A 15,280-nucleotide genomic window follows, 5' to 3' on the forward strand; every position below is an offset into this window, starting at 1 on the left:
TTTTGCTGGGTAGTTGATTCTCAGTTGCATTTCAAGCTCTTTTGCCTTCTGGAATATTATATTCCAAGCCCTACAAATCCTTAATGTAGTTACTGCTAAGTCCTGTGTGATCCTGACTGCAGCTCCATGATATTTGAATTGTGTTCTTCTTGCTCCTTGTAATATTTTCTCTTTGACTTGGGATTCTGGAACTTGGCTATAATATTCCTAGCGGTTGTTTTTTGGGGTTCTCTTTCCAGGGGTGATCGGTGGATTCTCTCAATTTCTACTTTTCCCTCTGCTTCTAGTATATCTGGGCAATTTTCCTGTAGAAATTCTTTAAAAATGAGGTCAAGGCTCTTTTCTTGATCATGACTTTCAGGTATACCAATAATTTGTAAATTATCTTTCCCGAATTTGTTTTCCAGATCAGTTGTTATTTCAATGAGATGTTTCACAATTTCTTCTAATTTTTCATTCTTTTGGTGTTGAAATATTGTGTCTTGACTTCTCATAAAGTCATCAGCTTCCTTTAGCTCCATTCTAGATCTGAGAGATTTGTTTTCCTCAGAGAGCTTTCTTATCTCCTTTTCCATCTGGCCAATTCTGCTTTTTAAAGCATTATTCTCCTCAATAACTTTTTGAAATGTTTTATCCATTTGACCTATGCTGGTTTTTAACATGTTATTTTCTTCAGCATTTTTTTTCACCTGACTTCTTTTTCATGTTTTTCTTTCATCACTTTCCTTTCTTTTCCCAATTTTTTTCCTAGCTATCTTACTTCATTTTTTTCTTTTTTTGCAAGGCAGTGAGGTTAAGTGACTTGCCCAAGGTCACACAGCTAGGTAATTATTAAGTGTCCGAGCCTGGATTTGAACTCAGGTACTCCTGACTCTAGGGTCAGTGCTCTATACACAGTGACACCTAGCCACCCCTCCTTACTTCATTTTCAGAATCTCTTTTAAGCTCTGTCATGGCCTGCGCCCAACTTCAATATAGGAACTTGTACTCCCTCATCTTCAGATTGAGTATTTTGAACCTTCTTGGGATCATAGACAATGTATTTTTCAATGGTGTTCCTCTTTTTTTCTGTTTACTCATTTCTCCTACCTGTGCCTGGTTTTGGGTTACTTCCTGAGCTTCTGAGTTTTATTGGGACACCCCCCCCCCAACAAGGATCTCAGTGTGTGAAGCTCTGACTGCCCTCTTGGTCTGTGAATGACCACAAATGCACTCTTCTGCCACGGGGCTAAAGTGGGGGGGGGCCCTGTTCTATGGGGGGCCTAGACTGCGATCAGGATCTGAATGTGGTCAGAGCCCCAGAGTCCTGTTCCAGGTATAGAGGCCAAACCTTGGAAATCTCCCCTACCTTTGGTGGGCTGAACACTCAGGGCTCAGTTGCCTAGAGGCTCCTGTTTGCAGTCTCCATGCCTGCTTCCATTTTCTGGATCTGGGCTGCTGCAGCTGCTGACCTTGCTGAGTGCCACCACTGCCCTGAGAATCTAGGCTTTGGGTGCTTGCTCTGGCAGAGATCTCCCCCCTAGTCCTCCAAGTTGTGTCTGGTGATCCCCAGGTGTAGGTCAGGAAACTGCCCCCGCTGCCATGAGCTGGGGCTCCCAGGCACCCTGGGGCTGTCTCTGGGAGGCTGAAGTTTCTTCAAGCTGGCCCTCTAATGAGCTTTTCTATTATTTTTCCGGGTTACCTTGGTCTGAAGAATTCCCTCACTGGATCTTTCTGTGGGTTCTGTCTCTTGAAAATTTAGTTAGAATCATAATTTTAAGATTTTTGAAATATTATGGAGAGAACACCTAGGAGAAGCTCCTTTGTCACCATCTTATTGACTCCATATTGTCTTTTTAGATTAATTTTTGCTAACATATTTTATATCCTTCCTATTATATTATATTCTTCGTAATTTTTCTATCTAATCCTATAAAAGGACTACATTTACCTACTAGTGCCCACTTGATGTGATGCTGGGAAAAGACAAAGTCTAGATGAAATATAGACCCTAGTTTGTGGAGCTTAGATTCTGGTCATAGGATATAATCCGTGGTGGAATTCAAATAAAATAACATCCAGTTCTCTGCCCTAATGACCATTTTAAGTATACAAAAAGATGCACCAAAAGGTAGTTTAATATTTCATGCATTTAGTACTCAAATAAGAACAATAAAAGAGGTACACAAAACTAGATTATGTACTATTACTTTAAGTAAGCTTATCCTTATGGAATGAAAGCAGCCACATGACCACAGTAGCCAATGTTGGAACATGTGCAGAACCAAAATTCATTCTACCTATTCTCTTTTTTTTCCCTTCTATTTCCATGACCTTTGAAATTGATATTTCTATTGGTTCATTGTTTCCCAGCTTCCTATTGGTGTCACCACTCAGGGAACACCAGCATTATACTCATAATATCTTGGGAAAATTTGGGGCATAACACAAAGAGGAAACACTTTTTCTCTTTATGTTACATGTTTGTTTACCAAAGTAACAAAGACAAGAGAATTAAAATGTATCATTTCATCAAAGATATAGAGTTTTAAGAAATGAATAAATAAATATTACAAGCATAGTTCCATCAATTTTTTCACCTGTGAATGGAATGAACATTATTATGGGTGCTTAGAAAACATTGTTGTACAGATGACATTAAAAATGAGTAAGGAATGTAAATTTGTGATTTCCACATTGGGTGGTTGCCTAGGCAACCACCTTAGTGAGAACCTTGATTACAAGTGCTTTTTAAACAACTGGTTTGCTGAACTCAACATAAAATTAGGTATCAGTTTTGCCAAACTGGTGCAAACTGACTGAATTCCAGCACTGGATATGACACAAAAATAACCATAGGACAACATAATACCTGAGAAGAGCAGGTAAGAAATAAAAGTCAAATGTGATATCTTTAAGATAGCTAAAGGAGAAATATCATTACCAAGAAATTAGATTCCTAAAAGGGGGGCGGGGTTATAAGATTTAGAGTTGGGAGACATTATTGGAGATCATCTCCACATGTTTCATTTTGCAGATGAGATGTGATGTGCTCCAAGTCACAGAGGTTGGAAGTAACAGAGCCTCTAGATTTTGAATCCCATACTTTTTCCTAATATGCCAAGATCACTACACCACATTTCTTTCCTGAAAAGGAAAGGGACTGCAACCTTCCCTAAGGAGTAGAGTACAGATAAGTCCCAATTAGTGCGAATAATGGAACTCATGAATGGTTGCATTATTTGAATTTGGACTGCCTATTTCCATCATGATGAAATAATTTCCACATTTTACTTATAATATAATTCTAAATTTAGTGTGAATTCAAATAATGCTACCGGAACCAGTATATCTGCAGGGATTGACAGCCTGAGTGGCTTGCTTGTCTTAACCAAGGTCTTCACCAGTGAAGTAACAAAAGTAACAAAAGAAAATTCACCATAAGTTGGAGTGCTTAAACTGTACTGATGTGGACTAGTCAGTGACAATAAAGTTATTATGTTAAAAAAAATCAGGTTGGACCAACACTTATTCAAACAACATTTCATATTAAACAAGACTCACTTCCTACTAATTGTACTGTTAAATGAACAGAGCTTTGGCCTAGATACTTTTCTAGAATTGATTAAGAAATTTATTTCTCCACATGTTGAGAAAAAAAATAAACCCAAGCCCAGCGAATTGAAATTCTATAAAAACAAATAGTTTCATTGTTACTGTTGCTTTGTTTCATTCCACCTCTGACCTTTAATTTGTGTCTGACCTTGGCAAGTGACTTAATTTGTCTGGACCTCAGACTCCTCATCTGTAAAAGGAGGGATTTGGATTAGATGATCCCAAACATCCCTGCCCTCTGAATGTAGATCAAAAGAGCAATGTGATGTAATCTCATGCCAAATAAAGCCAGATAAGGTCATCCCTGCTGCGGCTGTGGCTACTGTCACAGGCCTTGGGGTTATTCCAGGCTGATCTGTGACCATGTCCCTCAGGGAAGCACTTACTGCAAACGGGCTTATTAATAGTTATCCTGTCATTCTAGGGTCAGCATCCCAATCTTACAACCACATCTTAGGCAAGAATTGTTTTGCCCAAAGAAAATCCCTTTTGATGTTGGCATGTCACTTTATACCTGGGACCCTGAGACATTCAGACTTCACTGAGAAAGTGAGGATGGTATAAATGAAGCTATACCTGATGAAAGGGAATTAAAAAACAACACTAAAAATTCAGAAGTTCAAGAAAGAGATCTCAGAAGTCAATTAATCTAGATAGGACATTAAGGGGAAAAAAATCCTCTCTTTTACAAGTAGACAGACAATAAATTCTTGAAGGCTCTTCAGGGATGGGGAAGTCACTACCTCCCAAGAATATCCATTAAAATTCTGAGCAGCCCTTTGAAGAGAGTTTTTTCTTATAGTAGGCCAATGTCATCCTTCCCATTAGCCCTATTTGTATAGATTAGGGTCAAGCTAAACATGTTGGATTCATCTTCCACATCTAGACCTCTAATTAAAGATTGTAGCAGCAGAACGGAGTAAAATGAACACTATCTGTCTGGTAAAAAGGACTCTTCTTCTGTCATTTCCTACATATGTAACCTTGGAAAAGTGACTTCACTGGGCCTCAGTTTCCTGAGGGAATTGGACTAGATGATTTCCAAAGTCATTTCAGCTCTAAAGCTTTGATACTATGATCAGATCCTTCATGATTTTTCCCCCCTCAAAGTTATGTTCCATACCTAAATTGTTTCTTGGGTGGTGTGTACTTGTCTTTTCATTGTCTTGGTTGACCTCTTCCAAGTGTCCTTTAGCTGATCAGGATCCTTTCCAAAGTGAAAATCCCTTCCAGGTGTGTGGTTGACTAGAAGGTAGGATGAGTTGTTGTCGTGTTGTTCACTTGTGTCAGTGCCCTCTAATTCTTCATGACATCCTTTGGGATATTCTTGGCAAAAATCCTAGAGTAGCTTGTCATTTCCTTCTCTAGCTCATTTCACAGATGAGGAAACTGAGACAAAGGGGAGGATTAAGTGACTTGCCCAGGGTCACACAGCTAGTGTCTGTGGTCAGATTTTAACTTGAGAAAATGAGTCTTCCTGACACCACATCTGTCATTCTATCCACTTTGCCACTTAGGATAAGTGCCCCAGTAGGATAATAACCTCCATTATTCTGGGCCCTACTCTCCTGCCTAGGTTCACAGTTGCTTTTTTTTCCTGCTATGTTACATTATTGACCATTTTAATGAATCTACCTTCTTCATCTTTTGAAAATTTAGTACAATATTTTGCTCTCTCTCCAGTTTTCAAGTTTCCAATCCACTCAAACCTACAGGTTCTTTTCTTCTAAACTATTGTCAAGGCACATTTCCCAAATTCTATGTCTGTTGGCTGCAAATGTATAGCTTTATATTCAACTTTATCATATCAGCTTTGACCCATAGTTATGGCCTCTTGAAGTCTTTTTTACATCTCGGTTTTGTCAGTCAGTGAGTTAACTGACTCTTTTACTTACCTTTATGTTATCTGCAAAGCTGATAAAGATGCTGTCTTCATTTAAAGCATTGATTAACCTGCTGAAAACAATAGGGCCACAGAGTCCTTTGATGTTCCCATACAAACTTCACTCACGATCTCAATTCATTTATCACCACTCTTTGGGTCTTGATTTATAATCAGTTACAAATTCACCTAAATGAACTGCCATTGTGCCTATATTTCTTTGTCTTGTTAACAAGGATATCGAAATGTCCTCATTGAAATTTTGGATACATGTTCCCTATGGCATTCCTTCAGGGTTGTGCTATAGTCATCTCAAACCTACTCAACAGAGCTGATTGTTATAATTTCATATGAGCATTTATATCTTGGGAGTTGGCAAATATTATAATCACAGATTGATTTGTTATTTTCTTGATTGTCTAAATATAAGAAAGAATTAGAAGAAAATGTTAGTACTATAAATTAAACCCAAAAGTATATCATGCATGCATTTTTTTAGAGAGCCACTTGTTAAACATTTACCAGCACATCCTAAGAACTAACTACCAACTTAGAGTACTTGCAAATAAACAGAGAATACCAGGATTAGTTCTTGATGGATTTCTTCTGACTTATGGAGCCTTTTCAAGAGTCCCTTTTCAAGTACTCACAATCTCTTTAATGATTAATTCTGAAATTTTTCCCAGGAATTCAATTCAATAACTATTTTTAAGCACCTGCTGTGTATCAGACATTGCAATGGGGGGTGCTAGGGGTATAGGGACAAAAACTAAATCATGCCTACCCTCAAGAGGTTTGCATTCTGCTGAAAAGAAATGTAAAATATTTGTGTAAAAAGTAAATACTAATTTACATTTTGTCTAGCTGAAAATGCAAGTTTGTTTGTCCTTATTAAACATCATCACATAAGCTTTGACCATTATTATGATCTGTTGAAATCTTTTTTGGATCCTAATGGTTTCATTCAATGAATTAGCTCTTCTACTTATGTGGTTTCTACCATGATTGTGATATTAAGTCAAGACATAAAAAGTCAAGTTATTGGTCAGCCATTTTAATGAATCTACCTTCTTCATCTTTTGAAAATTTGGTACAGTATTTTGATCTCTCTCCAATTTTCAAGAACTTCTTTTGTTTTCCATACACTTTCTAGATAGTGTTGGTGACAATGACTCAGCAGTTCTTTTCAAGCTCCCTGGGATAGAGTTGGTTCCAAGCTTTAAAGAGTAGTGGATCTTGAGCTCCCATCTGCTTTCCAACAGCTTAGAGCCTTCATCAGGCTATGCCCTATATTCCCATTTTTAATAGTACTTTTCAATTTGCAAAATGCTTTATACACAAATTATCTCATTTGGTTCTTACAACTACCCTGTGAGGAAGTTCTATAATTATCCCCATTTTACAAATGAAGAAACTAAGATTAACAGAGGTTAAGTGACTTGGTCAGGGTCACATAGCAGGGAAAATATCTGAACAGGTCTTCCTATCTCCAGGTCAGGAAGCATTCTATTCCCTGCACCACCTAGCTTCCTTACCTATCATGAATTCAAAAATGTCACAATCACTGTCTTCCAAATATTACTGTCATTTTTGTTTTGGACAACCATTCTTTGCTTATGTTTAAAATAACATTTGCCTTTACTGTTTCTTCTATTAGCAAGGCAAGGGGTGGGAGGAGTAGGATGAAATGACTAAGCCCCTTGACTGATTTAACTAAGAGTTAATGAAAAACATTCACTCCTATTACTCTCTCTCTCCTTCATTGGCTCACTGCAATACTTTAGAAGATATAGAACTTCAACTATGTGAAAGCTCCCTCCACTAATGCAGATTGTAGCTCCCAACCCCAACTTATATATTTTTGTAAGTTGCCAAAAAAGGAAAAATAGTCATTTCTTGATGGCCAGCCTTCTAATGGTGAACTCCTTCTATGCTAAACAATACAGTATCATCTTCCAGGAGTCTGTACTTAGGTCTTTCCATCTTAATATGATCTGTTAGAACTTGTGCTGCATTAGAATGCTCTTTGAGAATCTAATGTCACCTCCGTGCTGCAGTAAAGCAGTATGGGAGAATTCTCGTGAAAAAATGCTTGACCTCAAAGTCATTTGGATATTTCTGGGAGCACCTATCATCTGTAAAAACACACACACACACACACACACACACACACACACACACACACACACGTCTGTATCTATTTATTTGTAGCTATATCTATATTGAATATAAATATATTGTCATAATAATAGCTAACATTTATGTAACACTTCAGGGATGCAAACATCTTTACACATATCATCTCATTTGATTCTCATCACAACCTTGGGAGTTAGGTACATTTACGATCCCTATTTTACAATGAGGAAACTGAAGCAGAGACTGAGCAACTTGTCCTAGGTCACATAGTCAGTATTTGAGACCAGATTTGAACCAGGTCCATTCATTCCTGCTAAGTATCTAAAGAGAGATTCAAACTCAGGTCTTCCTAACTCCAAGACTAGCACTCAATCCACTAAGGCAAAGTTACCTCCTGCAAGGAGTCCCTTTGCTTTATGTGGAATCTGGAAATGGTTAGTTACCAAGGCAGTAGATGGGGTACAAACATTGAATATTTCTCTATTTATAATATCAGAGGATCATTGGGTTTTAGAGTTGAAAGGGACCTTAATGAGCATCTCTCTGCCATATTTCAGGTTAATGGGTAGAAACAGAAATACTTTTTTGTTTTAACAGAAACCATATTGCAAAATCATTCATGTGTTCCCTCTCTTACCAACTGATATTAAGTTCATTAAGTATGTTCATTAAGTATGCAGACTTTTGCCTGTGCCATCTGATCAGCTTCTCCACATCTTTGCACTCTTCTCAACTCTGTCTCCATTGAGTCTCCTCTACTTTTTACTTCGGATCTACTTTCTCATCCCTATGCACTTTTCTCCTGTGTCCCTGTCCTTTTCAATGACCATGGTTGGGGGAAGAAAATAGTAGGAAGAAGAAGAGGAGTGGTGTGTGGTTCTGAAAATAGTGATATTTGGGGAAATGCTCTCCGACTTCCATGAAGAGGCTTTTGCAAGCTTGCAGGCCATGGGTAAGGCATGTTTGCATTGCATGGTGGGGTGGCCATTTTGGCAGCATCATAATGTGATGTAAGACACTGCTCTTTGCTGGGGCTTTCTGAGTGGCTGTGGATTCTGCTGTAAAAATGATTCGATGTTCTTCTCTCACCTTAAGGAAGAAGGAAGTGAGGAGATGGAGGAGGGTGTAATCAGTGTTTTTCTTTGATACTGAAATCTCCAAAAGAGCAAATAGCCATGATGTTAACTAAAGTCACTGTTTTGACAGCTGTGATTGATCTGAACTTGGTGACATTGGCCATCCAACCACCATTTCAACACTCTTCTGATCCAGACATGGGAATATACATCACAAGAAGAAGTCTAGCACTGCACATCTGCCACACATGATGTCAGGAGTAAAAGGATCAAGACAGAGCCACCTCTGATGGACCAACAGTCCCCATGTGACAAGGATCAGTAGAACTGCTTATGCCCTAGAAGTCACCTCTTCTTTGATCATCATTCCAACTTTCACCTGGGCATCATTTCAAAACTTATTTCAGCCACTGTTTTGAATCATTCTATTCCCTGACTTTGATCCTACATGTCAGGAGAAGGTTCAATCCCAACTCAGACTGACCAAATATAGGCCTGCCACCCAAAGAAAGGCAAATAGCCTTACAGGATGAAATAAAGGGACCTGAATAGTGCTGATAAGACACTAGGGAGACAGAAACATGTCATTCTTGAAAAATCCAGGCTCTTCCCCTATTTTGAAGGGGACATTAATTCAGCTTTCAGGATTGCTTGGGACAAAGCAATAAACAGAAAATTCATGACTTGGTCTCTGATGGTGATACTTCTGTCCCTGCACACCCATTTACTTGCCCTTCTGCATCTTTCAAATAATGGTGGGCTTAGAGTTTGGTAACAGACTTTTTAATTTCATTTTTTAAATGTTGTGTTAGTAGTACACCTAACTTGCAGAGCCAAAACATGAACTAAATTCTCACTGAAAGAATGGATACCTGAGATGTGCTTACCATTGAATTAAGGGAGCAGATTGGCCCTAAATATCTAAAGTTGTGCACATTTGTATGGGCGTTAAGAACTTTAATTTTTTTCTTCTCTAACAAGCTATATGTAAATAGCTTAGCAAGTTCATTAGAAGTTACAGACAACTCCCAATTTTCCACACCATAGAAGGGAAGCTAAATGAAGCAAGTATTTGAATGCCACTGAAACTCCACAAAACCAGACCAATGCTGTAACTTGACTTCCCTTGACCAGATTTCTTGTTAAGCCACTGGTGCTTCCAACGATGCATGCTTGGAAAATCTCAAATTGACTGTACTTGATATTGTGCAATTCCATCAAGGTAGGCAATCCTAAGGAGTGAGTTCACCTCTGATCAAAAACTAAAGAAGTGCAAACCAGCTGGAAGCTTTTGTAAATAGTACTTTGGGGGATCACTTTTAAAATTTCCATAACTAGGACAAGTTGTCTTTTAAAAGTAGTAGCATCATCTGCAAGGGTCTACAGAGACAATGTGTATAGATAGAACTGTACGAACTGTTTAGGAAATGATAATGATTTAGTAATGGTTTTTTTAAAGTATTTTCAACCACTTTTTCAGAAATCAAATATGAAAACATTTCATTATCTGTCAGTTGTTGATAACAGCTTACTTTTGTTACTTTGTTTCACAGGCTTGTTTAATACTTAAGAAAATAAATGGAACATTTTTTTCTACCAAATGACATTTCTTCACTGGTGCAAATTGAAATAATTTTCACTGGTAACCCAGGTATAATTAAAGAGTTAGTATGCTTTCTAGTTTCCTTTCTACTCATGAATTTATTGACATCTTCTATTCCCTGTCATGAGCATCTTGGACTTTTGTTCTCTCTATTTTCTCTCCTTCCCTTCTATTTTATTTCTTTGTTTTCTCCTCACTTTGCAGAATAGGAGATAGTTAGGCAGTTCAATAGGTAGAGTGCTGGGTCTGGAATTAGAAAGACCTGAGTTCAAATCCAGCCTCAGATACCAGGATGTGAAACATCATTAATGGTAGATGCAACATGGTATAATAGGTGGAAGAGAGCTTGATTTATTTAGGCCAGTGAGACCTGGGTTCAAGTCCCTCTTATGATGGGTGATCTAGGGCAAGTCACTTGGGCAGTGACATGTAGCAAGCCTATAGGAGCCAGTAAACATGATGCATCTGCAGAAAGAATTTCTTCATTTAGAGATTCTTTACCCCAAGGAAATTAAAAATCTCTTACCTATCCCTTTCTACAAAGTTAAAATAGATTTCAAGGAAAACAACTAAAGATTAAAGATAGATCAATTCCATCTGTTGGTGATTCTACTTTTTTTCTCTTTATTTTCTACTCTTTGGTGCAAAGGAAAGTTTCTTGGGAGGTGAGGGGAGGACAAATGCCAGAATTAATGTGATTTTACAACAAAAGGCATTAATCAATAAAACACAGTTGGACAAACATTTTAAAAATATTGAAAACAGAAGCAAAAGCAGTTTAAAAAGAACAGAAAAATGAATGTTCCAGACATCCAAGATGAATTACTGAAGTTGAGCACCGACTAATTGATCATGAAGCCTGTCGGTTTCTGCTTGACATTTTTTTCTTCACAGATGGGTTTGAATGGATACAACCTATGAGCAAAAAAGATATTAGTGAGCAGCCATAGAGGTATGGATACTAAATCTACATCAGCTTATTTGACACAAAATAGAACAAATGCCAACTACCAGATATTATCTCCATTAATATCCCCAGAGTTTCAACCCTGTGTCACTTCCTTCCCTCCTCTATCCCTCAGTGAATAGAGCCATTCCTGTGACTTTAATTGTCACCTCTATGCAAATGACTCCTGAAACTTCAAGTAGGATATGTGACAGAAAATACAACTATCTCTCCTCCTCTTCAGGTGACTCTGATGCCCTCTTGTCCTCTTGGAACTTTGTCACAATGGCTGTGGTACTAGACTCCATAGGTTGGAGTGGGAAAGAGGGAGGTTAGGAAAAAACCTTCAGAAAACGCCTACTCTGGGTTGAGAGAGGATTTAGGCTCCAGGGTCAACTGATGAGGATTCGGTAGGGAAGTAGCCTTAAACTTTCCTTATCAGCAAGGAGAAATGAATGATTTTACCACTTAAGTTTTGTGAACTGAGAATTTCCTTTTGCTTGATGCTTCTTAGCTATTTGATGTATTATTATTGTCTGGTCTGTCATTAGAGTAGGAACATAGGGGGAACTCGACCCTCAAATTAATTTTTTGAGGGGGAGGCAGTTGGGGTTAAGTGATTTGTACAGGGTTTCACAACTAGTAAATATCAAGTGTCTGATACTGCATTTTAATTCACGTCCTGCTGACTCCAGGACTGGTGCTCTATCCACTGTGCCATCTTGTTTCCCCTTAAATTTGTACTGAACTCAATAACCCATGGGAATTCTAGAGTGGAATTCATTGCACACATATGTACACACATTCATGTATATATACATGTATGACATATGTATGAATTGATCATTAATGAAGTAGTGAAATGGGAGCAAGCATGCCAAATTCTTTGTATACTCACCAAGAAAGACCACAATTGACTGAGGGAAACAGGGTAGCAATCATCCTTTATTAAGACAAAGAGGGCACAGAGCAAGGGGCAAAAAGTAGACAGGAATATAGTATGGGGAGAGGCAGAGGATATTACTTGTGGACCCTCAATTAAAGTTGAAACACTGAGCAGTATAGACACTGAGGAGCTGGAAAAGGGTCCAAGGGGCAGAAGTTTAAGGTCTCATTTTTGTAGTATTTCGGGAGGAAATAGACCAGTTGCTATTTGTACCACCTTGGGGTTAGTTCATTAACATATCCATGGCATCTCAAAATTATCAGTAAAACTTCAATGTTATCATCCAAAAGTAATAAGCACCTTTTTGATATTCTGCTGATCTAGATATATAGAAGTCTAGATTTTACCTGGAATTTACATATTTCAGGACCAAACCTTAAAGAGCAGTGCCCAGATAGTTTCTCCAGATTTAGCACATATTAATAGGATGTGAATTTTAGTTAATATATGATGCAAGTATAAATTATGTTCCTGGGTGGCTAGGTGGCGCAGTGGATAAAGCACCGGCCCTGGAGTCAGGAGTACCTGGGTTCAAATCCGGTCCCAGACATTTAATAATTACCTAGCTATGTGGCCTTGGGCAAGCCACTTAACCCTGTTTGCCTTGCAAAAAAAAAACAAACCTGAAAAATAAATTATGTTCCTTTGATCTTTGGAACAATTTGTACATGATTACCAGGTTCCCATTTGCAATTTATTTCCTGTTCTGGCGATTATAATCTTATTTATTATACTGATTGGAATGGTTAGGAAGTCCACGATAAGATACCCCCTCCTACATACATATATATGTATAAAGACCACCAGATACAGACACACACACACACACACACACACACACACACACACACGCCCTTCCTCAAAGTATTTTCAGTTTTATATGATTTGAGAAACCACTACATTTGCCACTATTATTGATAATTACTTAATGGAACGACCACAGAGAGTCATATCTCCTATACTTGGGGATATAGTACTATCTCCTGAACCTAGCATGATGCTGTTTTCCCCAGGCTCAGTTCCCTAAAGTTGTGAGGACCCATTATAGTCAAAGCAAATTATTTAGAAGCCTTATGTCTCCCATTACCTCTAAAGATCAGGTAAGCCTGAAACTACTGGGAATAACAGGATTCCCCATTCTATCTGCACTGCTTCCTTTCTATCCCCTGCAAATATCATATATAAGGATAAACTCTTGTTGGAAAGGGATGTATCATCCTGACCAACATTGAATGCTGACCATCCACCACTTGGGAGGAAGGCAAGCCAACCTAGCTGTAACAGCCTAGGCACTCTGAGGAAGAGACATAAGGTGACATATGCCAAGTCAAATCACTTCAATCACCATCTTCCTGCAAGCCCTCATGGGAAAGAACCCAGGACCCTAAGCCCAAGAGTCCAGGAATGGCAGAAACCCCCAGACCTCCAGCCTTGCTGCCAGCTTGGACCCTGAAACTAACATCAAGGTGAACAATTCTTATAAAGGTTCTTCTCCCCCAATACCACTAGCTGATCAACCAGCTTAATCTGGGGAACAGCAGCATCCACAGACCACTGACCTTGATTTCAGCTTGACCTTCCAGTCACAAAAAATGTTTGTGAAGATGTGGCCCAGTAATTCCCTCCTCGGGTATTACAGTCCCAATCTCCAGGGTAACCACAAATATGGTTTTATTAAAGGAATGACCCACAGAAAGATGAATTATCATCTGCTATGCCCCCATACCCTGCATTAGGAATTTCCATCTAAAGTAAAGCTAAAATCTTTTATAGGTGTTGTCTCCCTCCTTAGAATGTGAACAAGAACTGCCTTGCTTTTCTATCTGTATCACTAGATGTTAGCACTCTGCTTCCTATATATTAAGTGCTCAGTAAATGCCTTTTCTTTCGATCAGTCATCCATTCCCTCATTCAAAGTTAGTGTCATCCACAAAGACAATGTTGCCCCCTGGGGTAAAGTTCAGTTATTGCGTGTGATAGTGTCCTGGCTCTTTATTCCTAGATGGTTTCTCACTTTCTCCAGCTTGGACACTTCATTAACCACCTTTTATTCATTCCCCCTATATCTCAGCAATGAATTCTTTTCTGCCCATTTGATTTGTCCCACTTCAATTAAAAGTCACAACCCCTGTCTTCTCTTTTCCAGGCCTTTAACTTTAGCCTTTCTTTACTTACCTTTGGTTCAAACACCCCACCCCCCCATCATCCAGCTCAGCTGGCCCAAGTCTTGCATTAACTCATCAAGACTAACTCCTGGCCCCAGGTTTAACATGGTATCACCAATGATGGATCCTCCCAGCCCAGACCTATCAGGTTAGCCTTATCTGCACTCTACCCACTCCCATGCCATCCCATGTAAAACCTCTCATGGTTTCTTGGTTTTTCCAGGATTCGGTATGAAAAGTAGTTTACTAAAGTGCAAAGTGTGACACTGGCTCCCCCATGTGGCAGTTACTAAGATCATCTACTTTTTATTCCATATGCTAAAAATGTACTTTAACAGTATTAGACAGATATAGTACCAGTAGGTAAAAACATGTTTTCCCACTCAACCAATTGCTCCCTTTTCCTAATGATTTTCAACCAACAGGAAGCACTTGAGCCTCTTAACTTACATGATCTCCTTCCATTCATATGCCTCTCTAGTTCTATCCTTGTACATTTTCCAGGCTGGTTGTAGTCTCCAGATTCCTAAGTACTGGTAATTTGTCCATGTTTTTAAGATGAGGTCCCTTTCAGAGCTAAATATTGAAATTGCTTATTCAGTATTTTATTTTTTCCATAATTACATGTAAAAATAATTTTTAATATTTATTGTTCAAAATTTTGAGTTCCAAATTCTCATGCAATACGTATTTCCATTTTAGTCATATTGTGAAAGAAAACACAAAGCAAAAAAATGAAAACTGTATTCTTCGATCTGTATTCATACACCATCAGTTCTTTCTTCATAAATCCTTCAGAATTGTCTTGGATTTTGTACTATTTGTAATAGCTAAGTCATTCACTGTTGCTACATAGTTGCTGTTAACTATATAAAATGTTCTCTTGGTTCTGCTCATTTCTCTTTGCATCAGTTCATGCAAGTCCAGAC

The 15,280-nt window shown here is 38.4% G+C and overlaps 1 protein-coding gene across 4 annotated transcripts in view; it reads left to right on the forward strand.

Moving 5' to 3' along the window:
- The window catches only part of PLEKHG4B (pleckstrin homology and RhoGEF domain containing G4B), a 227,204-nt gene extending 212,193 nt beyond the window's left edge, over positions 1 to 15,011 (forward strand). For 3 of the 4 annotated variants that reach the window (XM_074206370.1, XM_074206369.1, XM_074206371.1), the window contains one exon: positions 8,822 to 15,010. Coding sequence is in view for 1 of the 4 variants with exons in the window: in XM_074206371.1 (XP_074062472.1) it covers positions 8,822 to 8,827 (6 nt within the window). In the remaining 3 variants the exon portion in view is untranslated. Of the gene's footprint in view, positions 1 to 8,821 lie in introns of all 4 variants that reach the window. The other variant, XM_074206372.1, reaches the window with a different exon arrangement.
- The last annotated feature ends 269 nt before the right edge of the window (positions 15,012 to 15,280 follow it).

The sequence above is a fragment of the Macrotis lagotis genome, chromosome X (genome assembly GCF_037893015.1).
Source record: "Macrotis lagotis isolate mMagLag1 chromosome X, bilby.v1.9.chrom.fasta, whole genome shotgun sequence".
NCBI lineage: Eukaryota > Metazoa > Chordata > Mammalia > Peramelemorphia > Peramelidae > Macrotis > Macrotis lagotis.